The 27,860-nt window shown below is 44.9% G+C and overlaps 1 protein-coding gene across 6 annotated transcripts in view; it reads right to left on the bottom strand.

Moving 5' to 3' along the window:
• PRKAG2 (protein kinase AMP-activated non-catalytic subunit gamma 2) overlaps positions 1-27,750 on the bottom strand; it is a 393,593-nt gene extending 365,843 nt beyond the window's left edge. The window contains exon 1 of one of the 6 annotated variants that reach the window (XR_004644380.1): positions 26,492-27,750. Coding sequence is in view for 4 of the 6 variants with exons in the window: in XM_034759959.1 (XP_034615850.1) it covers positions 26,492-26,593 (102 nt within the window). In the remaining 2 variants the exon portion in view is untranslated. The remainder of the gene's footprint in view (positions 1-26,491) is intronic. The other 5 variants (XR_004644381.1, XM_034759959.1, XM_034759960.1 and 2 more) reach the window with 5 other exon arrangements.
• Between the last annotated feature and the right edge of the window lie 110 nt (positions 27,751-27,860).

The raw sequence follows: 27,860 nt of genomic DNA on the forward strand, positions 1-27,860 counted from the left end.
CAGATGAATCTGTTAATGAATTACCAAGTGTGGCTGTGTTTATGTTGGACTGAGTTTCAATGGCCAGTTTAATTAATACACACACTTCAAATACTTATCCAAGATGAACATTCATGCTTACACTACTCTGCCATTATAAATAAATACACAAACGCACTCCATGGCGTGTCAGTTAAGATAGCCCTTTACCTAACTTTCCTAACACAAAACGTAAAAAGGAAGGAAAAGTCAAGGCTACAACAGACCATACGCTATACTCCCCAACCTAAAGACACACACCTCACCCACAGCACAACTGATTACCATACGCCAAAGAAAATGAACCACCATTTAACTCTGCCCCAGTAGGGATTCCAGCCTCCCAACACTGCCATCCCCCAATTCACCCCACACCTTCACCACAAACAGATTCCTTATACCACTCCTGCGTAGTTCTGTAAAATTACACACACTCAGTTTTATGCAAGGCAGTGCTGAAAGACTGGCAACATGGAAAAAAAGTCATGAGACTCTGAATGTGAACTTTTGAGGGCCAAGCTTTAATTACAACTAAATGATTTTCTTGAAACTTCTTGGGAAATTCAACCTTTACTCAGATTTTGTACTGAAAAATTGGGAAAGATGCATTGTGTTTTTTCTATAAGACAAACAGGTTGAACTCCCACATTAAGTACAAAACAGAATGCAACATTAACTATGCCATCAAAACAGTTCCACCATAAAACCCACTTGTGTGAATATACATGAACAGACACACTTAATAGGTCATGCAGACACACATACATGGGTCTTACACAGCCTATGTACTGAAGTATAATTAACTTCAATGACAATTACAAAGTCACATCAAGGACAGTATATAGCCCTATGCACTGGCCTTTATCTGTATAGCTGTCGTGGCTTTGATTAAACTGGGTTTGGCCTTTTATAATATTGTCTGGCCTATTTATAATGCATTTTGCCTCCATTAAGTGGAGGCAAAACAGTAATGCTGAGCGTGTATTTATTTTGTTCTGGGCACTTTGTAACTGCATCCCCATTTAGGCCACTGGAAGCAACTGGAGGCACAGGATACCAGCTAGCTCCCTATACTACTTGTGTTGCTGGAAGAAAGTTAGATCCGTCTGCCAATCAAGCATAAAGTAGAAAAGATATTGATAGTTTTGAGTTGCCTGTTTATCGATACAACAGGGCATTATGCTATATTATAGGATTTAGATATCAGCAACGCTCCTCTGATTTAGGTGGTTTGCCCCTCATCTATTCCCTGGCAAAGCCCAACTTGAAATTTAGGTCCCATGTACAGGCTGTGGCCTTGATTCTGACCATAGTTACAGCAGAATAAATCAGGAATGACTCCAATGAAGTCAGCGGAGATACACCACTTACAATGATGTAAGACAGTCGTTCTCAACCAAGGGTACATGTACCCTGGAGGTACGCAGAGGTCTGCCAGGAGGTACATCAACTCATCTATAGTTGCCGACTTTTACAACAGGCTACATAAAAAGTACTAGTGAAGTCGGTACAAACTAAAATTTCATACAGACAAAAGGAGAAAGTAAGCAATTTTTTAGTAATAGTGCCCTGTGACACTTTTTTGTCAGATTTTGTAAGCAAGTAGTTTTTAACTGAAGTGAAATGTGGGGTATGCAAGACAAATCAGACTCCTGGAAGGGATATAGTAGTCTGGAAATTTGAGAACCACTGATGTAAGACATGTCAGCAGAATCAGGCTCAGCATATCTACTGGTTAGTGACTGGTACAGTCAGGGGTCCATTTCCAGCTGTGCCACTGACTTTCTGTTTAACACTGGGCAAGTCACTTAAGCCAAAATTTATTTTAAAAAACTTTAAAAGCATCCACTAATTTTAGGTACCAAAGCTGAGATATCAGGTGCTGCTTATCTGAGGTGCTGCAGCTCCTACTGAAGTTGGCTGGAGTTGCGGCTGTCTCAAATTGAGCATCCCAAATTAGTGGACCACATTAAAAATGTTGGCCTTAACACACATCTCATAAGGGTGGCAGAAAGCTTAAAGTTTGTCCAAAAAAAAAAGAAAAGAAAAAGAAGAAGGAAGATGTAACTTTTTTTTTCACCTGATTATTATATTCATGTTTTAGGGTAGTTCTAGTGATAGCAACTACTGCTTTAGCTGGAAGGCTCTGGTCAATAGAATAGTCTTTCTGTGTGTGATACAGTGGATCTGACTAATGACATTCACAAGGCTACAGAAAAAGAAAAGTTCAATACAAAAATTAAAAAACAAACAATCTGATGTGGGGACTGGATGACTCAAGGAACCAGTAACAGGACTAAAACAACAAGGAGTCCGGTGGCACCTTAAAGGCTAACAGATTTATTTGGGCATAAGCTTTCGTGGGTAAAAAATCCACTTCTTCAGATGCAAGAAGTGGGTTTTTTACCCACGAAAGCTTATGCCCAAATAAATCTGTTAGTCTTTAAGGTGCCACCGGACTCCTTGTTGTTTTTGTGGATACAGACTAACATGGCTACCCCCGATACATGAATAATAGGACTGGGATCCTATTCTCTCTGGGCTGCTTGTCCAAATCCAGCCTGAGTCAGCAGTAACTGAAAGCTGTTATCACCCTCTGATGGTTTGATGCCATGTATGAAATAAGGTGGGTTCTCAGTCCTATGAGAGGTGGGCAGGTTTCCACACCACTGCAATGCATACCTTTGCTGCCAGTCTCCTGGAGACCGAAACAGCCTCTCAGGATTGAAGCACCATGATGGGGCACTGTGAAGAAGCTTGCATTGCCATTGCTCACGATGAACCTGACCTGTAGTCCACCAGTCTCCAGGGCCGTCAGCTTGGCACTTTTCACCAGTACGTAATTCACATCACATTTTTAAATAAAAAAGGAAAATGTTGATCCGCCTCCTCCTCTCCATTCTCACTCTCCTGCACAGCTATTAGCACTATCAACAGCATCTCATTTTTACCAGTGAATAGTTTTCCAGCTTCCTCAACTCTAGCACCATCCTGCATTTAAGATCCATTGCACACATTCAGACCATTTCTACAGATCAGTTAGCTATAGTATCTGTCTGAGAGGGAAAGAAACTGCACTGACATAATCAACTTAGTAACGATAGGACCATTACTGAATCAACATATCAGTGTCTTTTGCTGGCAATTTCCTCTTTGTGTAGCCTCCATAAAAGAATAATTTCTGGTTCAGTAAGAGAGGCATTTCAGATTTATTTAGTAAATGGATGATTTAAGCATTTGGATTTTCACCAATTATGTTGCATGGTATTGATTACCAACTGCAGCTGACACATTCCCATCAGAAATGCCTACATTTTTGTAGTGAGTAAAACAATCCTACCTGCAGCTGAATTATCTAGTGTCATGCAGATGGATTGTGTCTTTTTTTGCTAAACTCCTGCAAGATTATGATCCCTTCATCTACCTGATTTATAACAGGACATCACTGGTCACTTTCCCTCTGTAGTTAAGGCTGAATAATATTTTCATTCTACCCCAGTCTTCAATCACTCATAACATTATATATTTTTTACATTTCAGGCTAAATTTTTTCCATTCTTGGTCTCCTCCTGAAGATAGATTGTTCCCTTCCCCCAACCCCTTTTAATGTTTAAGCAAAAAAAAAAGTTCAGCCATTTTTAGGTGCAGTGAGACTGGGATGAAAATTACATTTTCCATTATGAATTTTTTTTTTTTTAATCTTGCGACTTAGTTTTTTTCCAAAAAGAAAAACTGAGGGTTGCACAGTGAAATAGATGGAAGAGATGTCCCAGAAGAAACAGGTTTTGATTTAACCAAGTTTGGAACATTTGAAAAAATCACATTCTGAGGATATTCAGTAGATTTCACCCAGAATGCTCATTAAGGCCCTGAACCTGCACCACTGAAGTCAATGGGAATTTTGCTTGCATGCACAGTTAGGTTATCTTCACAGTCAACTGGCCAGTCACCTGTGTTGTTGAAATGGGTAGGAAGAACTGGTGCTCAAGAAATGACATCTGCATACCTTCAGCCTCTCTGAGCAATGCAATGTGAGCACTGCACCAGTTGATCCTCCCCCTCCACCTTAGAGGTGGCTACACCTCAGTTCCCTGTACATTTATAAATTTGCAGAGCACTTTGGAATACTCTGGCTTAAACAGCACCACATGAAATACATTTTAAATTTGCAGATAAATGTAACCCAATGCCCCCAACAGAGTTTATTTTCAAGACAGAACAGATTCTTACCACCCCGTTAAATTAATAGTTAACACACTTCAAACTTCTTATTTCCAGTAGTCAGGGGGCAGTACCATATAAATAGGGCCAAAAACTTCTTATGGATGTTTTTGGAGCTAACTCAAGTGACACACCCCAATGGCCACTACAGTTCCTTATCCTTACAGCCCAAGTCCCTTAATAAGGAAGAGAAGGAAGGCAAGTGACTAAACGGTCTCTGAAGCAATACAAAACAAAACAAAAACCAAAAAACCACAACACCACTAAAGTCCTCTGGCTGGGCTTACATACATCCAAAGCAGGGTATTCCTGTCACAGGAGTTATCTGATGCAGTATGTCAGCCACCCAACCAGCAAGCCTGAGCATATTTGTTTTTACACAGCAATTTCCAAACCAAGACACATTTCTATTCCCTCCCCCTTCTCACGCTTTTGTATTCCATAGTCCTCATCAACAATTAGCGGAAATGACTGGCTGTGCTTGTTCTCACTGTTCCCAGACATTTCTCTCCCCCTAGTGAGCTCTGAAGACCATGCAATGTTTGACATGACAAGACTTAGAATCCTTCTACAACAACAGTTGTATGTAGGGGAACAGAGAAAGCCAAAGAACAAGGAGGTTAGTCCAATTTACCAGATGGGGCTCAGACAGCAGTAGGTACCTAGGGCAGTGGGATTCATACATTTTAAAGTGTCCTTAATCTCTCGAGAAACTGGCCCAGAAGACTGGAATTTTAAGCCACAGAAAATGTTTGTTGTTTAATAAAAAAACATCAGAATAAAGGTATGTTTACTGAGTCAACTAGCTCTTCTGCTGGTTTTATACCATTAAAACAGGATTTTTTAAATGTAAATTAACTTTAGTACAGTCAAAATCTAACTCCTACTGTTTTTACTTTAGAAGGAAACATATTCATACAAAGGATCTGAAATACACCACAGCTCCAGAACTTGTACCGATGTTGTATATCCCATTGCTGCAGCATGCACAATTTGCCATCCTGTAACATACACAAGTATGTATTCAATTTGTTATGAACAGCTGTGCGCAGGACACAATTGATTCTCTCACACACACACACACTGACAATACCAATACTGTTTTGTATCCTTACCACATTTTTCAAGATAAATCGAACTAAATGGATAATGCTTCTGAGCTCTTAAAGAACCACAGAAGCTGGAGATGGAAAAGAGCTCTTAGATCAGCTAGTTAATTTCTCTGTCAAGATTGGATTGTTCCTTACAGTACATTTTTATTGTTTTATCAGTCTTGTTTTTAAAGTCCAGAGCAATGTTTTCACTACTTCCCTTGGGAAAACTATTCCAGTATTCCACAGATTCCCATGATATTCTGCTCAAGTTTTCCCATTCCTATTAGTTATACCCCATGTACCACTCTAAATAATTCCTCTCCCTCACTAGTGTTAACAACCTTTAAAAATTATAAACTTATGCTTCCTCCCTTAGCTGTCATTGTTTAGCCAATCTATACACACGTACATAGAAAGGCTGAAAGAGCTAAGTCATCCCACTAGCTCTTGATAGTTCAAGGAGAGCCCAAAAGCATTAACTCCCCTAACAGGGCCCAGAAAAGCTCAAGACCACCACAATAATTATTTATGACATGAATCAGCCCACAAGAAAAGCAGACATTAGCTCCTGGAAAATCCAATAAGCCAAAATACGTTTTAAACCCATACCTCAGTTTTATAGCCTTTATTCATTAGGCTGTCTCCCATTAAAGTTATTCAATACACCAGGGTGGATAAAATCAATTTTTAAAGCAAAAAAATCTGATATTTTAATTGAAATTATATACAGGTTATAAAACTATTTAAAATTAAATTTGAAATTGACAGCCTATGCTGAAACCTAAACTTATTATTTAAATTAAATGCAAAAATACTATTAAGCAGTTCATATTTGCTGACAAGTTTTAAAGAAAGTCAAATCACTGAACCAGTGGAAGTCACTGGCTAAGCAACTGAACCCTGAGTTGGCTGAAGTGCTAAGCCAGATTCTGACAGCAGTAGCCTCTTCTGCAGATGCAGAGAGAATATTGTTCTTCATTTCAGTGTATCCGACTACCACATTCAAAGTTAAAAAACCAACTGGGAGTTGAAAAAGCAGGAAAGTTTGTTTTCTTCCTCCAATCTATGAAGAATAGGTGTGAAAGAATGAGAATTACTAGTTTTAAAGTCTTGAAGGCCATGGTAACAAGAAACAATCAGCTCAATTAACTAACTACAAATAATATTTCCTTTGTTTATTAAATCAGTTAATATTAAATGCATAATGTATTTTGATAAGAAAAAGTTTATGTATCCAGAAACAAAAAACATTTTTAATTTAAATTTGAATTTCCATCCAAATAGAGCTTGACACAAATTGGAAGCAAAAAATGAATAATCTCGTAGAGTTCAGCTATATAATTGCTTAAATAAAGGTGTATAGTTATAGCGTATCCTCCTGGTTAGCGCAAAGAAACGCCATTGCTGATTTGCAAATTTACACTAAATTTGGTTTGGTAACCAATGAGAATCAATCTTTCTTTAGGAAAATAACTAAAAAGCAATGGTTTAAACCCTGCTTGCTGGTTTAAATTATGATTAAAATTAGTAATTTAAATCACTTTGATTGAAATCAATCCACCCTGTGTCTGAGTATATTCAACACTCATTTACTTTTAAAAGATAGCAATACATCACCAACCCAAATGGGTGGAGCTGGAGAAGATTTTTGCCTGAAGCAGTCCTACAGACAGCCTCATTCACTACACAATTCTGTCACATTTCCAGAGCATCCTGAAAGAGGCACGGGTCCTGTAGTGCAATAATGTAATTAAAGAATATCATAATGCAGACATCCAACATGGCATGGGAAGCCTTAATTCTGACATTGCCCAACTTCTGAATTCTTGACTTTGCAATCTTAACATACTTTTAACATTTTTTGTTTTGTTTTGAATGCATTTTTATATATATATATATATACACACACACACACACACACTATTACATAACCAATCTTAAGTTTCAAGATAGCTACCCAACTTCTCTAGCACATGTTCAGCTTTTAACCTTTGTCACTTTTTCCCCTTTGAAATAATATATGCTGCAGACAAATCAAGCTGAATGGTTTAAGCAACAAGCATTTCTTAAATTTTTCATCTCTCCAAACCTAAGATGTTCCACTAAAGATACATGCACACCCAGAGAAACAGAACCACTCATATGAGCCAAGTTGCTCATGTGAGTGAGTGTCTGCAGGATCAGGTCCTGAAACTGAACTCATTCAGCCAGGGACCATGGTTCCATCTTTGGGTTCAGTTCTACCATCCTTGCTGATGTTGAACCATACCTTTTTCTTCACCTATTTTCCTTTTGCTTTCACTGAAACTACTTGCAGAGTAAAGCACTACTCTTGTGATTCCAGGTGGCAGAATTTGTCCTTGTATTTGTACAACACCAAGCACCTTGTCTGAGCTTAACAATAACCTAACAAACCTAGACATCATGCAATGTAAAGTGAATTCCATTTCCGTGTGGCAAGACCACAAAGCCCACAAAGAAAATAAGTTTATTACAAGGCAGAGTAAAGACACAAACGTATGTTCTTAGATAAGACGTTTCCTCTTTACTTTTTATGCTTCAAAATTAAAAATCCCAATAAAAGATTTAAATTAATAGTATTTTTGCATGCCCGGATGAAGTTGGTTGCACAGGTCTGAAGGAGTTCAAGGATCCAGGACTCTTTAAATACACCACACAGATAAAAGAACTGAAATTATTTTTTTGAATTGCTGAATTACTGGCATAACATCATAAGGAAAAACACTGGCATGGGCCCTTGTGCCCCTGAATAACTCAGAGATGCATAAAGTGATTCTCAAAAAAAGTGTATAATTAGATTCTATTTGAATAAACTAAACTAGTATTAGCTTTACCTTGGACTAGCTGAGCAGAGGGTCAAAGGGGATTACTGGTCACCTTTTTATTTCCCAGCCCTCTTTGTATATGAGGAGTTTAGTGTTTGTGAACGATGTCAGCTTAACAGATCAGGAGGCTGAAATCATCTCCCCACAGAGAAGGTACAGCACAGACACCAGCACTGGATGGCTATTGGTCAGGGGTGGGGCGAGGGTGAGATCCTGTGGCAGATAGGAGGACAATCAGCAAAGAGTTGGTTACAGCAGCAGGGTGTCTGGGGACCCTGGGAGGAGTGTGGTGGTTGGAAGTGCTGAGTGGGACACATGGGATGCGAGAATCTATAGAGGTCTAGCAGATGATCTACCTTAGAACGCTTGCCTCAAGTAATGAGCCACCTGTTGTGCTACCAGGGATTCAGAACAAAACATTGGTGTGTCCTATAGCAGACACCATGGAGTGTGCAGTAATCATACACAGTTCACCACACTGTCTCACCAGTATTCCTCAAACCTGCCCGAGTGGCATCACTTCTGGATGTGGGGCCACCATTCAATGCTTGGCCCCTCTGTCCAGAAAACCCATAACAGTCCTAACTACTGTGATGGTTTGTGTGTTGTGGACACCTATCCACGAGCAACTGAACTGGGATCACCAATTCATTCACATATACTATCAAACAGATGTCAGATGGTAACAACTTTCAGTCAAGTTGTTACCAAAAAACTGGGCCTGCATGAGAGACCTATAGGTGGACAGCTAAACAAAGAGGGAAAATGGTCTTGTAGTTAAGGCAATGGATACTACTCAGGAGATCTAGGTTCAATTCTCATCGCCATCCCAGCGATGACATGACATGAGGCGGGTCACTTAATCTCTCCATTCCCCATCTGTAAAATGGGGATAATCATACTTCCTTTCGCCTACCTCTTGTCTGTAGTGTCTATGGAGATTTTAAGCTCTTCGGGTGAGCTGTCCTACTATGTTTATATACAGCTATACATTGATATATGCACCTAGCACACTGGAGCCCCAGCCGTGGTTGAGGACTGTAGGTGCTGCCATAGGAGATAGCAAAGTTTCACAGTAGCATATTGCTGCATTAAAAGTAGTTAATATTTCATTAGCTACAACGTTAAAACAATGGAAAGTTTACAGGGAACTATTTTTCCCCCCATTTGAGGGGTGGAGAACCTGAGCCCTCAACCATTCACCAACGCAAGGTATATACCTTCCCAGCCCCAGGCAGTAACTAGAGCACAGATTCACATGGCTGGAGTGATGATTTTAAAAGTTCCTACTCCTCTGCCTCATCTTCTCCTTTCCAACCTGAGCTACCTTTCTGCAGGCCATATCATTTAGTTCCCATTTCCATCACAGAAGCTTTGATTAATACTCACTCAACAGCGGCAAATCCCACTCCAACAATCTGCTATTCCAGAGGGAATACTAAAGCAAGATGAAAGCTGCATCCCAGTGGCTGAAACAGTCTTTGAAGAAGTGCTGCTACACTTCTTCCTGAGTCTGGGTAGTGATTGATCACCATTCTTAGCTCTGGGTCATCCAGGTACGCTGCCCAGGAGCAAACCGTAGGTCTGACATCCTTCTCAAAGAGTGGGACCCCAAAGTCTGACTGCCCAGACCCCTGAACCAGTGACTCAGCCCTCTTGAGTCCCCAGTTGGGTTGACATTTCCCCCTTAGAGTCCACCTGACTGTAGGAGCTCTGAGTTCCTAATTACACCCTTCAGGGACAACGTGACAGTAAAGCACAGCAACAACGACTTAGCAAAAGAATTTCTTAAACACACACACACACACACACACACACACACACACACACACACAATTTTCTCTTTCAAAAGCACACAGGAGTTACAGATCTATGGAAAACAAACTGCTGAATCCAACTCCTTTAGTCTGATCTTCACCTTCGTCTGCACATCCATGGGTTTGGTCCAATCCTTTTAAAGGTGGCAAAGTCCCTCCTGCTTCCACTCTCTCCAGCTGTGCCTTCTGTTTGTAGTGATTAAATTGGTTCCTCTGCTTAGAGAAGCACCCCTTTTTTAAAAGAGACTCTGTACATCTTTGGTCAAGTGGAGCAACTGCAGCTCCCCCATCCATGTGATTTCTTAGACTGTGTGTGCGTGGGGGAGGGGGGGGGGGAGCATCCAGGCCTCTTCTCCAGCCACCCCCCTGTGTAAAGAATCCAGCAATCCCCCTATTTCACCCCTTGATGGCACTGTCACAGCTTCCCAGATATAGCTTCCCCACTAAGTGTCAAGTTCCCACTATCAAAATAAATGCTCAAAGCCACACTACAGATTACAATCAAAACAGATGCTGAATTACAATAGGCATTCACAAAACACAAATTGAATTCATAAGCTCACTCAGGCATATCCCCCCCTTATGGACAAAAACTGGGGAATCACTATGGCATGTGATAACACCTACACTCTACCATTTGGCTTGCTGTTGTTCTCCAGCCCCCATCCGTATGTTGTCTATTCAGGCTTTCCAGAGCAGGGACCTTAGCCCTGGTCTACACTGGGGGGGGGGGGGGGGGTTCAACCTAAGATACACAACTTCAGCTACGCGAAACGCGAATAGCGTAGCTGAAGTCGGCATATCTTAGGTCGACTTACCTGGCCGTGAGGACAGCGGCGAGTTGACCACTGCTGCTCCTCCATTAACTCCGCTTCCTCCTCTCGCGAGCTGGAGTCGACGGGGAGTGCATTCGGGGAATCAATTTAGCCGCGATCCGGCGGGTAGTGAAGACCTGCCCTTAGGTATTTACAAGGTCTTCATTACTGTAGCATCACAGCATGTCATAATTGTTAATGTATTTATCCTCACAACACCTCCATGAGATAGAAAAGTATTATTATGCCCATTTAACAGATAGGGAACTGAGGCACAGAGTGACTTATCTACCCAAGGTCACACAGGAAGACTGTGGCAAAGCAGGGAAATGAACCAAAGCGTCCCATGTCCTAGGCTAGCACTCTAACCACTGGTTTATCCTTCCTCTCCTCAGGTCTGGAACTACTGGAAGATCAAGAGTAAGGGCTTGTCTACACTGGCACTTTACAGCGCTGCAACTTTCTCACTCAGGGGTGTGAAAACACACCCCTCTGAGCGCAGCAAGTTTCAGGGCTGTAAAGCGCCAGTGTAGACAGTGCACCAGTCCCTGGGAGTCACGCTCCCAGCGCTGCTAGCTACTCCCCTCGTGAAGGTGGGTTTTTTGAGCGCTGGGAGAGCTCTCTCCCAGCACTCTGCTGCAACTGCACGCAGCAGCGCTTTAACTTTGCCAGGGTAGACCAGCCCCAATTTTATTATTTACACAGCACCAACATCATGCTTGCTTGAAAAGTTGCCTGTAAAGTATCTAAAGCTTTGCTAGTGCTATGTAAATTAATTACCATGTCTGGCTTTTCATAACATTGTAGGTAATGCATATATGTACCACTGCTCCCTACTGCTGGAATGTCAAATTTGTGTACGTCTATATCTATCTGTACTATAGTATCTTACAAAGGGTCTCAGCCCTTCCAGTCCAACTATACTACAACAAACAGATTTTGTCTTGAGCTCATGGGATAGGTTCCTGTTTTGGAACAGAAAGTCCCAAGTTCTATCTTCATTAATGACCATACAGTCTGTTCAACCATAGTGTAAGGTATAGCTGACAACCTGAAATATATGCTGCAACAAATCTGTTATACTTCCCATTACACTAACTTTACATAACGTAATTTGCCATGCTAAATTATATAGCAGTGTACAAAACCCTAGACACTATATTATAAAGCTAAACTTTAAGTGTCATAATTGAAGATAACAAAAAATGTGTATTGCATTTTGGTTCTCTACAAACAAAACAGAGCTCCCAAACTATACAGAATTCATATCAAAATATTTCATGTAATTTAGAGCAGCAGTTCTCAAACTGCGGGTTGGGACCCCAAAGTGGGTTGCAACCCCATTTTAATGGGGTCATCAGGACTGGCTTAGACTTGCTAGGGCCCAGGGCCAAAGCCCGAGCCCCCCCACCCAGGGCTGAACCCGAAAACCAAGGGCTTCAGCCCTGGGCAGTGGGGTTCAGGTTATAGGCCCCCTGTGTGGGGTTTGGGCTTTGGCTTTGTATGTGGCGCTCACGCCCCCTCCCCCCCCCCCCCGGGGCAGCAAGCTCAGGCAGTCTCAGGCTTCAGTCCCCCCTCCTGGGATCGTGTGGTAATTTTTGTTGTCAGAAGGGAATCGTGGTGCAATGAAGTTAGAGAATCCCTGATTTAGAGAATACATTATTATACAAGTCAGCTTTAATTAAACTGAAGCATTATTATCCAGATACTGAGAACGTGTAAACAGCTACAGTCTAGAATTCTTTCCTCTAGCCTCCACCTTAACAGTAAACATAACAATCAGACACAGCAGCAGAAATTGCCGTGCCAAAATTATTGTTTCCACACATTACAATTACTAGAAATATTTCAATGTTTACCCAGCCAAACCACCACTATCTGTCCACATAAGGCCTCTTTTTCTTTCCATCATGTGCAAAATATATTCCACTCAAGGACATCAAGTTCAAGAGTCTTGTTCTTTTGCCTTCACAGCCTTCCATTGCTCTGCCCCTCCCCACCTGTCAGGCCTTGCCTCTTACCACAGCACTCTCTTCCCCACCAACCTTGATGCTCCATTTCTCCCACAACCATCTCTGCATTGTCTTTCATGGCACCCTATGCATGGGCATCTGCTGGTATAAACGCAGTTTTATTCTGAAAAGTGAATCTGTTAAATGGTACCTTACTCAACAGATCTGTCCAGCATATGTATCTAGAATCAACTCTACTGACTTCCACACGAGTGAAGCTTTGGCTACTTTTTACTCCTGGGGTTAGCCCTGTAGAGCCAGCACAGAGGGGTACAAGCTGGAGTCTAAGCCTGTCCACATGTCAGCAAATTGTTGTAAAAATCTATCTGCAGAGTCAAATTCTGCTCTCAGTTACATCTGTATAGCTCCCTTGAAGGTAGTGTGGCTGCACAAGTGTAATGGTGGACATAATTTGAAGTCCCTGGGACACACAGGTGCTACTAAGTGCACAAATTAGCCCATGATTCATGAGAAAGAAAGAATACAGACTCTCTCTCAGATCTCAGGGCTGGGAGGCAGGAAAAAAAAAAAAGCATCTTTGTCATTGAGACAACATAATGCTCCATCATGCCATTTTTATAGTCACTTTTCCAAGTAGACCTGACTTTCAAAACTTCAGCATCACTGTCTATACCTACTGGCAAGAAGGACACACAAGCAGAGTCTTTCTATATCTGCAGGATATCACTTTCTTACTCATACTTATTCTCTAAAAACAGTAAATAACCTTACATGCTGCATAGCAGTATTTATAATGCAATGATTTAACCCTTTGCTCCATAAAGACACACACTCCTCTCAGGCAAGAAACTATAAAGGATTCATTCCTCTTCTCACTCTAGCTTTCAGCAGTTCCTGTCCTGCTCCTGTTCTCTCCACAAACATACAGAGCTTCTCCCACCTCCCCAGATGATTAACACAACGTGGTCTACCCCTCCCAATAGGCCAGTAGCCTTGTCATAACTATAAAGGGAAGGGTAATAGCTGTCCTGTGTACAGTACTATAAATCCCTCCTGGCCAGAGACTCCAAAATCCTTTTCCCTGTAAAGGGTTAAGAAGCTCAGGTAACCTGGCTGGCATCTGACCTAAAGGACCAATAAGGGGACAAGATACTTTCAAATCTTGGGGGGGGAAGGCTTTTGTTTGTGTTCTTTGTTTGGGAGTGTGTTCGTTCTCAGGGAATGAGAGGGACCAGACATCAATCCAGGTTCTCCACATCTTTCTAAACAAGCCTCTCCTATTTCAAACTTGTAAGTAAATAGCCAGGCAAGGCGTGTTAGTTTTCCTTTGTTTTCTCAACTTGTAAATGTACCTTTTACTAGAGTGTTTATCTTTGTTTGCTGTACTTTGAACCTGAGACTAGAGGGGAGTCCTCTGAGCTCTTTAAGTTTGATTACCCTGTAAGGTTAATTTCCATACTGATTTTACAGAGATGATTTTTACCTTTTTCTTTAATTAAAAGCCTTCTTTTTAAGAACCTGATTGATTTTTCCTTGTTCAAGATCCAAGGGGTGGATCCTGACTCACCAGGAGTTGGTGGGAGGAAGGAGGGGGAATGGTTAATTTCTCCCTGTTGTAGATCCCAAGGGGGGTTGGAACTGATTCACCAGGAGTTGGTGGGAGGAAGGAGGGGAATGGTTAATTTCCCCTTGTTTTAAATCCAAGGGGTTGGATTTGTTTTCACCAGGGATTTGGTGAAGGTTTTTCAAGGTTTCCCAGGGAGGGAATCCATTGAAAATGGTGGCAGCCGAACCAGAGCTAAGCTGGTAATTAAGCTTAGAAGTTTTTCACGCAGGCCCCTACATTTGTACCCTAAAGTTCAAAGTGGGGATCTCAGTCCTGACATGGTGAATAGCGGTGGGATCATTTTTAAACCCAAAAGCCAGTGAGATTTTTTTTTTCCTTCTAGCTGCCTGGAAAGCCGAGCTGGAAGTAGATAGATGCATATCTTATCTCTCCTTGCCTGAAGGCAGAGGTGTTAAGTTTTTTTTACAGGTCCTTTGTTAAGAGAAGGGTTCAATTAGCAAATGACTGGTAAAAGGTATTTACAAGCTGAATTGTGTTTTTTTTCTTTTTACATCCTCGGGAGTAGCTAGTTAGCAAGTTTCAGAAAACAGCTTCCCAGTTTCAGTCAACTGCAGAGGGGGTTACCCAGCACAAGAAAACAGGAAAATGACTACCAAAGAAGTAGCTAACAAAATAGAACTGGCCAAACTAGAAGCAGAAGAAAATGAAAGAAAACATCAGAGACTGCTTCAATTAACAAAACTTGAGACAGAGCAGAGGGAAAGAGAAGAAAAAGCCAAAGAGGAGGCCCACAAGAGAGAGATGGAGCTGAAAGAAAAAGAGATGAAGATGAAGGAAAAAGAGATGGAGCTGAAAGAAAAAGAGATGGAGGAGAGAGAAAAAGAAAGGAAGCATGAACTGGAAGTAGCAAAGGCTAAGCAGGATGCACCAGCCAATGCTAACAACCCCCCTCCAGGTACCACTTCCCATCCCAGAAAATTCCCCATCTACAAGGCAGGCGATGATACTGAGGCCTTCTTAGAAAATTTTGAAAGGGCCTGCCTTGGATACAGCATCACTGCAGACCAGTACATGGTAGAGCTGAGGCCGCAGCTCAGTGGACCCTTAGCAGAGGTGGCGGCTGAAATGCCTAAGGAACACATGAACAGTTATGAACTTTTTAAAAACAAGGCCAGACTCAGAATGGGGCTAACACCCAAGCATGCCCGTCGGCGGTTCAGAGCCCTAAAGTGGAAACCGGATGTGTCATTTACCCGGCATGCCTACCACATTGACAAAAATTGTGATGCCTGGGTATCAGGAGCAAATGTTAAATCTCTGGAAGATCTGCTTTCCCTAGTAAAAATGGAGCAGTTTTTAGAGGGTGTTCCTGAGGAAATAGAAAGGTACATCCTAGATAGGAAGCCCAAAACTGTAACTGAGGCGGGGGAGATTGGAGCCCAATGGGTGGAGGTGGCAGAAAAGAAAAAAACTAGTAGCAGTTGGAGCGAATATCAGAAGGGGCAAGCCGAAACAAAACCTTACCACCGGGGACAACCCAAGGCCCCACCCACATCCCAAGGGAAACCCCAGACGCCTTCTCACCCCACCACACCAGTCTCCACCAACCCACCTCGTCCCGGTGATACCTTAGCAGGGCGATGTTTTAAATGTAATGGACTGGGACATATAAAGGCTCACTGCCCCAAGAACCCCAACCGATTACAGTTCATTACACCCCAATCACACCAAAGATCCCCAAACCCAGATGCCTCTCTCATACCCTCGGAGCGAAGGGAAACCTTGAGAGTGGGCGGAAGGAAGGTTACCGCTTGGAGGGACACTGGGGCTCAAGTGTCAACTATCCACCAATCCCTAGTGGACCCCAAACTCATCAACCCAGAGGCTACAGTGACAATTCAACCCTTCGTGTCACAATCTGTAACCTTGCCTACAGCCACGTTGCATGTCCAGTACAAGGGCTGGTCAGGAATGTGGACTTTTGCAGTCTATGACAATTATCCCATTCCCATGCTGCTGGGGGAAGATTTGGCCAACCATGTGAAGGTAGCCAAGAGGGTGGGAATAGTCACCCGCAGCCAGGCTAAGCAAGCTTTCACCCCCATCCCTGTTCCTGAGCCGTCCACCAGGGCCCCGTCTGTGTTACCGGAGACCCAGACAAAGGTGGTGGAACTGGATCCTCTGCCAACGACTGCAACAGCCGTAGTGGATCCAATCACAGAGACCCAGCCAAAGCCAGTCCCAGAACCGGAACTGGCAACGCAACCAGCACCAGAACCATTGCCAGCCCTGAGTCCAGCGCTTGCAAACCCGTCTACAACTCCAATGCCAGAGGGCACCAGCGAGCCTGAACTGGCGGAAGCAGCAGATAACCCTACCCAAGAGGCTCAGCCAGAGCCTGAGTTACCACATAGTGCACCAGCGGACAGTGGTTCACAGTCAATGGAAACAGCCCCAGCACCTGCATCACTTCCAGAGGGACCAAGCCCCAGTCCACAGTCCAAGGAGGAACTGATGTCTCCAGCATCAAGGGAACAGTTCCAGGCCGAGCAGGAAGCAGATGACAGCCTTCAAAAAGCTTGGGCGGCGGCGCGGAGCACCCCACCGCCTCTCAGCTCTTCTAACCGATCCCGGTTTGTTGTAGAACAAGGACTTTTATACAAGGAGACTCTTTCTGGTGGGCACCAGGAAGACTGGCATCCTCAAAGGCAGTTGGTAGTTCCCACTAAGTATCGGGTAAAGCTCTTGAGCTTAGCCCATGATCATCCCAGTGGCCATTCTGGGGTGAACAGAACCAAAGACCGGTTGGGGAAGTCCTTCCACTGGGAGGGAATGGGCAAGGACGTTGCTAATTATGTCCGGTCTTGTGAGGTGTGCCAACGAGTGGGAAAACCCCAAGACCAGGTTAAAGCCCCTCTCCAGCCACTACCCATAATTGAGGTCCCATTTCAGCGCGTAGCTGTGGATATTCTGGGTCTTTTCCCAAAGAAGACACCCAGAGGAAAGCAGTACGTACTGACTTTCATGGATTTTGCTACCCGATGGCCGGAAGCAGTACCCTTAAGCAACACCAGGGCTAAAAGTGTGTGCCAGGCATTAACAGACATTTTTGCCAGGGTAGGTTGGCCCTCCGACATCCTTACAGATTCGGGAACTAACTTCCTGGCAGGAACCATGGAAAACCTGTGGGAAGCTCATGGGGTGAATCACTTGGTTGCCACCCCTTACCACCATGAAACCAATGGCCTGGTGGAGAGGTTTAATGGAACTTTGGGGGCCATGATACGTAAGTTTGTAAATGAACACTCCAATGATTGGGACCTCGTGTTGCAGCAGTTGCTTTTTGCCTACAGGGCTGTACCACATCCCAGTTTAGGGTTTTCACCATTTGAACTTGTGTATGGCCGTGAGGTTAAGGGGCCATTACAGTTGGTGAAGCAGCAATGGGAGGGGTTTACGCCTTCTCCAGGAACAAACATTCTAGACTTTGTAAGCAACCTACAAAACACCCTCCGACATTCTTTGGCCCTTGCTAAAGAAAACCTAAAGGATGCTCAGGAAGAGCAAAAGGCCTGGTATGATAAACATTCCAGAGAATGGTCCTTCAAAGTAGGAGACCAAGTCATGGTCTTAAAGGCAATCCAGGCCCATAAAATGGAAGCGTCGTGGGAAGGACCATTCACGGTCCAGGAGCGCCTAGGAGCTGTTAACTATCTCATAGCCTCCCCCACCTCCAACATAAAGCCTAAGGTATACCATGTTAATTCTCTTAAGCCCTTTTATTCCAGAGAATTAAACGTTTGCCAGTTTACAGCCCAGGAAACAGATGACGCGGAGTGGCCTGAAGGTGTCTACTATGAAGGAAAAAAGGATGGTGGCGTGGAAGAGGTGAACCTCTCCACGATCCTGGGACGTCTGCAGCGACAGCAGATCAAGGAGCTGTGCACAAGCTTTGCACCAATTTTCTCAGCCACTCCAGGATGGACCGAACGGGCATACCACTCCATTGACACAGGTAATGCTCAACCTATTAGAACTCCACCCTACCGGGAGTCACCTCATGCCCAAACTGCTATACAAAGGGAGATCCAGGACATGCTACAGATGGGTATAATCCGCCCCTCTAAGAGTGCATGGGCATCTCCAGTGGTTCTAGTTCCCAAACCAGATTACCCCTCCCAATAGGCCAGTAGCCTCATGTTCCATGCCTCTGCTCAGCTTCCAGCCCTCTCCTTGGATCTTCCATGTCCATGGCCCACTCTTCTGATGCAATTCATCTCCTTCCTGCTGGTCTACAGCCCACAAGAGCTGTAGACCAGCAGGAAGGGGGCAGAGCAGATCAGGAGTGCAAACTGGGAGAGAGAGGAGGTGGTTGAAAGGAGCAACTGTACTTTTCCATAAACCTAGCTGGTGATCAGCTTGTGGAATGTCAAGAAGCATAAAGATTGAGAGCCCTTGTCATTTTTCTCCTACCTACTGTAATTGCAGTTGCTAATCCTTTTTATCTGATGCACAGGAGCGTTCAGATTTCATTGTGAAAGTTCCAGGGCTTCTCATCACCTTCCTCAACTCTTTAGTCTATTAAGAGAGATCCGATTTCAAAATTGCAAGAAGGTAGAAGTTTGGGACACATTGTTTTCTGGGTCTCATGAAGATGACACAGGGACAGTTCCAGATTCCATTTTAGGGAGACATTTCCCTCTCCTCTCCCCACTGAAATAGTCTTTCCAGATAAGTTTGTGCTCCAGGGTCACACAGGTAGCAGATTCCCTCATTAGCTCCTTTGGAAAAATTCACTACTTAGCACTTTCATCTGTTGCTGTCACAAATAACTCCAAGAATGGAGTGTAGTCCTCTTCTTGCCCGACCCAGCATTCATCTGACGAAACAAAGTATATTCTACGATACTGGAAAGGAAGAATCATTTTATGAATGTGATTTATTAACTGGAGAAACACTAGGTGGGTGAGGTAATATCTTGTATTGGCTCAACCTCTGTTGGTGAAAGAGACAAGCTTTCAAGCCACACAGAACTCAGAATGAGCTTATGTCATTCTGCTTATGTCAGACTGAGCTCTGTGTACCTCAAAAACTTGTCTTTTTCACCAACAGAAGTTGGTCCAATAAAAGATATTACTTCACCCACCCTGTCTCTCCCATATCCTGGGTCCAACACAGCTACAACACTGCAAACATTTATTAACTATACAACCACTAACTGCTTTGCTATAGCGGAAAGCAAGAGATGGAGGGAGAGATCCTCAGTTGGTGTAAGTTGTCACAGTGCCACTGAAGTCCATGACACGACGAGCATTTACACCATCTGAGGATCTGCCCTGGGGTCTCTACACAATAACAGAAATAGGTACAGGATTAAATCTGATCCTAGAGATGGCTTCTTCAGAACTGAAGCACTTTGAGAAAGAAATGTGGGAAAGCGTGGAGAGCTGCTGCCCATGCTACAGCTGTTCTGTGCACAAAAAAGGACTGTGGTCTCCATAGCTATTATTAAGAGACCCTTCCCAAGTGGGGGGGAATATCAGGGCAGAAGAACAGGTGGAAATAACCACTTCACTGGACAGATATTTTGGCCTCATTGATTACTGTACACAAAGGAACAATGAAATTTTTCACTATCACAGGGGTTGGCAACCTCTAGCACCCTGGCCGGCCGGGCCAGGCCAGTTTGTTTAGCTGCCGTGTTCGCAGGTTCGGCCGATCGTGGCTCCCACTGGCCGTGGTTTGCCACTCCAGGCCAATGGAGGCGGCGGGAAGCTGTGGCCAGCACATCCCTTTGCCCGCCCCACTTCCCGCAGTCCCCATTGGCCTGGAGCGGCGAACTGCAGCCAGTGGGAGCCGCGATCAGCCGAACCTGCGGACGCGGCAGGTAAACAAACTGGCCCGGCCCGCCAGGATACTTACCCTGGCGAGCCGTGTGCCAGAGGTTGCCGACCCCTGCACTATCACCTTCTAACATATTTAGGTCTAATACAGAAAAGTGCCAAATATCTGCAATTCCCACTCATTGGGAGCTGCAGTGGGTGCTCAGGTGAAGATCTTGGGACAGACTCCACTCTTCATTACACTTAGTGTAAATTCAAAGCAACTCTATTGGCATCAGTGGAGTTACACTAGCGTAAATCCAAAGTAACCGAGAGCAGAATCTATTCCCTGTTTGAAGTGAGATGAAGTTACAATGACAATTTTTAACATATTCCAACAGAACAATTCTGTAAGAAGATTACACAAGGAAAGTATTGATCTCTCTGCTAGGCGCTCTGAGTCAGCAGACAATTGCATCTAGCCTTAGAATGGAGACGACAGTGCTTTTAAAATATGTACCAAGCAAGATGTGTTTGCAATTTATATAATTACTTAGTCTGTTGCCTTCTAATGTTTTAAAAGGAAACTCCATAAGAGCTAAGATATCTACATTAGAGATAAGCAACAACCACAAAGTTGAGCTCTGTATCTGAACTTTGGAATACGTAGGATTTCATTTGAAGCCATCTCTACTTTTAGTGTACAGAAAGTATCTTTTCAAGATTTCAGAAAGTGGTGCTGTGAAGGGGAGGAGCAGATTTTGCCTCTTAATGTACCTCGTATTGGCTCTTATGGTCTAGCTCAATTACTATGTTTGTCATTATAAATCACTTTGGTAATGGCAAGGAGTAAGTTCACAGAGCACAGCCCAGTGATTTAGCAACTAGCTCCTCACTCTGCCATGCTAGAGAATCTAGTGGTATGAGGTTTATCTTGGACTATCGCAAATCAGTTTAGCAGGTGATGGCAGCATCCAGTTTACGGGAACTCAGCAGACTGCCAACCATCCCAAGAGCAAGATTTGGGTGCTTCACTTGTGCAGAAGGAGGGGGAGATTCAGCACAGAAAGCACTGTTTCAGAAAGAAAGTCTGTCAGACTCCTCTATTGCGTTCTACAGTTCTTCCCCCACCCTCCATTCTTGCTTGAAACGGACAAGATCCTGAAATTCCCACCTTGGGTTGTGAGCCACAACAAAATGGCCTCTTTAAGGCTGATCAATTTGTTCCCACTGTATTCAACCCCTAAAAAAGGAAACAATGAGAAAAAAGGAGAATATTTATACCTTCCATTCAGGCATAACGAATGTCTTTGGTTTTCTCCGTACACCTAATTTTCATTTTTTTAAAAGGCTTCTCTGCTTTTCATCAAAGCTTGTCAACTTTTTCTAGGTCAAGTCTTTCAAGTGGCGCAGATGCACCCCCACGGTAGGACTAGAAAGTATCACTGACTCCCAACGATATCAACTTTATTTCTTGTGTCGTTTTTGCTCTCAATACTTTCTCTTAAAATTACACTCTCCTTTATTTCACTTTCTGTTCACACCTTTTTAGTCTTCCCCTTATTGCCCCTAATCTGAAGATCTCAATGAGCATGAATTAAATGTCTGAGCAATAAACACGATCTCACAACAAGACACAGAAGAGGAGGATGAGCAAAATAAAAATTTCTGTCTGATGAAAGCTCCCTTGACAGCTACAGCAGCACTGATAGGCACCGCTGAAATAATAGGAATGATACTCCAAAACAACAGCCAAGAAAATGTTATGAAACAGAAAAAAAAAAGTCTAAATTGATCTTTCCAAATGAAAATTTCACTGTCAAGTGAGGAGTATAACAAAAGCTTCCTAGGCCAGCTGTATTACCACTACAACAAAAGATAAAACAACTACTGAAAAATACCACCAAATCTGAAAAATTATGACCCGTTTTAGGAAATTTTTTCACTTGACCAGAGCTCAGAGAGGCCTCAACACTGCAGAAGAGGAAGGGAGTCTATTGGTTCAGGGTGGGGGGAAGAGATCAGATCTTTGTTAATTTTTAAATCTTGAATTGCTCCCAAATGTGTCAACAGCAAAATAGCTACTAACTTCACTGAGAGCAAGATCAGACCCTAAGGGTATGTCTACACTGGGATAAAAAACCCACCGCTGGCCTGGGTCAGCTGACTCCAGCTTGCAGGGCTCAGGCTCCAGGGCTGAAATACTGCTGTGTAGATGTTCTGGCTCAGACTGAAACCCAAGCGAGGGTGGAGGATCCCACAGCTCTAGCTCCAGTCCAAGCCCAAATGTCTACACAGCAATTTTTAGTCCCACAGCCCAAGCCCCACAATCCCAAATGAGCTGACCCAGGCCAGCTGCGGCTGTACCAGGGGGCTTTTATCCCCATGTAGATGTACCCTTAGTGGCATATGTGCAAATATCTACCACTGTCCAGGTGGCAACCTACTAAGCAGGTTCAGCAAAGAGGCCAAGAAGTTAACAAACACAGACAATGAATGACCCTCTCCCCCTGGAGGAGGTCCCTCTAGGACAATACTGAGGCAATCCTGGGGAAGAAGATGAACTTTGTGATTAAAAAAAGAGAACTAGAAGCAGGGGCACGTGCAGGAATTTAAATTTGGCCCCTTTTGGAGGGGCACATTCTGGGTCCTCCCCCCATTCCCCGAGCTCACTCTCCCCCCTCCCCACCTGGCACTGGGAGGACCTCACTGCCCCCAACTGCCCTGGCAGGAGCTCACTCTTTCCTCTGCCCTGCCTTTGCATCCCTGGGGCCGGACAAGTTCTGTGCCCCCGGCCCAAACTATTATTGGGGGGGCTTGCCCCCTGCTTGCCCCCCCTTGTGCACACCCCTGACTAGAAGCCAGAACATTTGGGTTCTATTCTTGGCTCTGCCAAAGGTACTCTGATTTGGAAAAGTCACTTAATCCCTTCATGCCTCAACTCCTCCATGTATAAAATTAGGATAATTACAGCCACACTGGGGTGTTCAATATCCGTAAGGCATTTTGAGATAATCAGATGGAAGTTGTATTACTAGCGCTGTGGCAGAAATTGGTGCCTAGACACTATCATGATGGACACACATTGGAGACACCCACATTAGATGAGGGGGGCCTCATTTTGAGCACACTAACATATTATAGGGTTGAAAGTTTTACTCACACTATTGGGCTCCTGAGAACTCTACAGAACTAATTCTTCCCATTAAAAAGCTGTGTATTTCTCCTTTCTTTTATACCACGCATTCAGTAGGCCCTACATGTTTGTATTTGTTTGTTTTTTCCATTTAAAAAAAAAGCATAGAAACAAAATTAGCTGATGGTTTCCTGTTGGCCTGGGAGGGACATGTTCACGCTGCCTCCTGCCACTGGGCAGCTGGAGCAAAATCTAGACCCCTCAGCACAAGGTGCAGGAACTCTGGAACTCATTGCTAGAGGCACCACAGCCAAGAGTGGTGAATTCCAAAAATGGAATGAAGATTTATATAAATAAGAATATACTGAGTTAATAATAAGGATTTAAAAAAAAAAAAAAAAAAAGTAGTGATGTTTTGAAACGGCTAAACTCTCCAGCTCCAGAGTATAAGCCAATCTCTAACTATTGGGCGTTAGGGAAAAATGACCTCCTGAGCAAGTTATTCTATACTGCCTGGCTACTACAAAGTTTTTTACACCTTCCTCTGAATCAGCGCTACTGGCCACTCTCAGACAGGAAACTAGACTGGACGGCCTGCTGGTCCAGAATTTGATAGAAGTGTTTTACGTTGGAAAATGATTCATCAAAACTAACTTTTTGCAGGAAATAACTGATTTTGACAAAAGTTACACAAGTCCAGAATGAAATGTCAGGTAACAGAGTAAGTAACTGACCCCAGCCCAAAACAGCTAATAACCCCGTGGTTAAGTCATTCATGTAGCATGTGGGAGATCAGGTTCAAGTCCCTGCTCTGCAGCAGGGCCTTCAACCTGGGCCTGCCACAAGCCCAGTAAGTGCCCTGACCACCAAGCTATTGTGGGGTGAGACACTCACAATCTCACCTGTGGGAGCTTTTCCACTTGGTATAAATAATTAAATAGTCACTACAGCAGGGACTTGAACCTGGTCTCCCACCTTCCAGGTCAGAGTCCTAACCACCAGACTATTGAATCTAGGACTAGCATACACAAAAACTTTAAAAGGTCTCAGTTTAGCCATCTGGTTATTGGGGGGGGGGGGGGGAGAGAGAAATCAACCTCGCTCTCTAAATTTTCAAAAAGTCTCAATTTCCTCCCTATATGGAACTGGAGTAGGGTGACCAGACAGCAAGTGTGAAAAATCGGGACAGGGGGTGGGGGGTAATAGGAGCCTATATAAGAGAAAGACCCCAAAATCGGGACTGTCCCTATAAAATCGGGACATCTGGTCACCCTAAACTGGAGACATTTTTAGATTGTGAAAATTTTCATGGGATAGGAAAATTGTTTCCTGCCAATCTGTACACTCGTCTGCTCTAGTATGACCTCTGCACCTACCATTCCGGCAATAGGTTGCTTTGATAAACATCTGAGAGGGTTCTGCGCTATCAACCTCCTGGAAATTCAGTTCTGAATTAGAGTTTGGGGGCTTCAGATTAGAGGCTCCAATTCAGTTTCACTGCACAGATAGGTCCAAAGTTTGGGCACGTTCAGGCCCTCATACTGCTTTGAGCTCACCTCTAGTTAAAATACACTCAGACTCTACAGCATTGCACGTGAAATATCAAATCCGGTTAGAACTGTGCCAAACAAATCACATGGCTAAATGAAGGCAGCAGTGAGTGCAGAGCATGCTGTCCTCTCCCTTTGCCCAGTCACACACTGCAAGCCTGGCACCCTGCATGCAGCTGGGCTGGATTTGGTTAGTGCATGAAAGGGAAGAGGTGGAGGGCTCCAGTCCTCCCTCCCCAGCACTAGCCCAGCACCAAACTGTACCTCCTTTTCTCAGAGAGACAAGAGGGGGTGAAGTTATATCTTTATTGGATCAACTTCAGCAAGACTGGAAGAAGAGCTCAGGGTGGCTTGAAAGCTTGTCTCTCTCACCGACTGAAGCTGGCCCAACAAAAGAGATTACCTCACCCACCCTGTCTCTCTAATATCCTGGGACCAACACGGCTACAACAACAACAACACAGCAAACTGCCCAAGTAGGAACAGTGTGCTCTGTCTGCCCCCACACCTAGGGTTCTACCTGTTACATGGGCCACACCTCTCCCTCAACTAGCTGCTATTCGTCTATTGCATGCACATGCTCACCCAATCCATGCACTCCCTCCCGCCCCATACACCCTTACACCCATACAGCTTATCCTCTAACAAGCTACTACTTATAAATGCTAGACTTATTCTTATCAGATGCAGACCTTGCCAACCCAATTTGCAGCAGCCTCATCAGCCAAGGGCAGAGCCCTCAGACCATCATGCAATCTGGTCAGAGGGCAGCTGTCGGTGATGTGTGACATTGTCTGTCTTTGGTCAGGGTCGCATGTGGGACCCTCTTGGCCCTCCCGTGTGAAGGCTGGCTGCACACGGACTCTGGCCTGTTCGAAATCGGTTCCGAAGGGCCCACGGCTCGACTGAGAAGTAGCTACTACAGAACCTGATGAAAGGGAAGCTCCCTCCTCCTGCCCCACACCTGGTAGAAAGACAATGCAGCAGGAGGTGTGCAGAGGGCCCCTTCCCCCAAATTACTGATTTTACGAGGCAGGATAAACACGCATTGCACAGAGGACACTCCTCCCCTCCCCTCCCCACCCACCCAACCTGTTGCGGCAGCTCGCTGACAGGCAGAGCCTGCCTGCATGGCAGGGGAGAGACACACAGACACACCCCCAGCACTCCGTTGCTGCTGCCAGTGGCAGGAGCGTGCACCGCACGCAGATCTCCCCCCTCTCATCCGCAAGTGCCGTCCCTCACCCCCAAGCACACACCGAACAGCAGCTCCTTCCCCACACTCCCCACCTGTTGCTCCTGAATGCCAGGAGCGGGCGGGGGGCACTTCTTCTCCACCCCCCCCCTGCTGTTGCTAAGTGACAGGAGAAGCAGGCACCGCCCAGAGAACCCCCAAATCCTCTCCTGCTGCAGCCGCTGCAAAAGGACAGGAGGCGCATGCACCTTTCTTTACCACCCCCCCAACCTGTTGTTGCTAAATCGTATGGGGTGTCCACGCTGCCCCGGAGTAAGAGCCCCCCACACGATGACAGGAGGCGCGTGCTGCCCGAGCTGCAGCGTGCGGACAGCGGTCACTCCAGCCCTGTCATCGCCACCAAGAGGGGGAGGGAGGCAGGGCGCAGAGGCACTTACCGGGATGTGCACTCGCAACATGCGTCTCCTCTGGCTGGAGCCTTTCCTGCTGCCGCTGCTGGAAGCATCTTTCTTCTTGGTGTCCATGGCAGTGCTTCCCATCCCGCTCAACGAGGCTTGACTCCAGAGGATGGCTCCCAAGCAAGGCTCCTCTTCCACCTCCCAACACTGTCCACCACCAGCAGCCAATCTGGGCTTGTTTTCAAACCCTCGGGAACTGGGGGGAAAGGGGGTGGGGGAACCAAAGGGGAAGGGAGGAGTTTCTCCAGCTGCGGTTTTTTAAATGGGGGCTGGGAGAGTTGCTAGGGGCCCCCGTCTCCTCCAGGAGCAAGATCGTGAGACATCCTTCAAACTGCGGCTCAGTTTATAACTCTTCCGCCGTTCAAAAATATCCGGAGACTCTTGGTGGGTGAGAAAGTTTCCTTCCCTTTGCACAGCCAAGTGACATGTCCCCCATTACACGTGCCCCGGGGAGAAAGAGGAAGGTGCAGAAGTTGAGCTCGACACCGTTTGCAAATAAATACAATCCCTGGAGTCCGGATCCTGCGACTAGGTCCGTCCCCCTCTGTCAAGCAGGAGGCGGTGCAAGCGCTCCCTGAAATGTGCCTTCCTCTGTGCAGCGAAGCAGGGCCGGAGCGACGAGAAACTCACGCAGGCCTGGAGAAGGCGGTGGTGCAAACAAACATTGCAATGTGGTTCCCCTTTCCTGCTGCAAGCCGGAATCCCAGGCAGGACGGATGATAACCAGGGACTGGAACTGCCAGGAGGCAGCACCCGGCCTTGAGGAGGAGGAGTTGCAAATGCTCTTTGCAATCTGGCTCTGCTGAAAACAAGAGGCTGCGCTTAACAGGAAGCGCAGCAAATCATAAAATACTTTTTCCCCGAGCGGACACTGCTCCCTTTACGTGCGTCCGTCTCCCGGGCATCTGCAAAAGCACAATGCTCCAGTCCAGGCAAGAACTCCCAGGCGTCCGGATCTTCCCTAATAATTCATGATCTGACGGCGACCGAGAGAGTGTAGCCAGTGTTTGGGAGGGGGGCTGTGAAGGCTGTTAGTTTGCAGTTGCTGATGCACCAGGGACGGGCTGGATTTCACCCCTTCACATGAAAAAGAAACAGCGACATTCTTCCCCTCCCCGCCCCCTAGGCAAACCCCAGTCCCTGGGATTTCTCGGGCATGCCAGAAATACAAGGGACAGGGATTATGTTCTCTAGTGCCATCAACCCAGAGCCTGCAAAGGGCACTGTGTACACACCCCCTTCCTCCTCCAGCCGCGGCTCTCTCACCACCCCTTGCTTCCAGGAGCCATCAACACAGTTGTTGCGCAATTTGTAACACTAATAACCACCTCATCGCTGCAATGACCAC

This window comes from Trachemys scripta, chromosome 2, assembly GCF_013100865.1.
Source record: "Trachemys scripta elegans isolate TJP31775 chromosome 2, CAS_Tse_1.0, whole genome shotgun sequence".
Taxonomy (NCBI): domain Eukaryota; kingdom Metazoa; phylum Chordata; order Testudines; family Emydidae; genus Trachemys; species Trachemys scripta.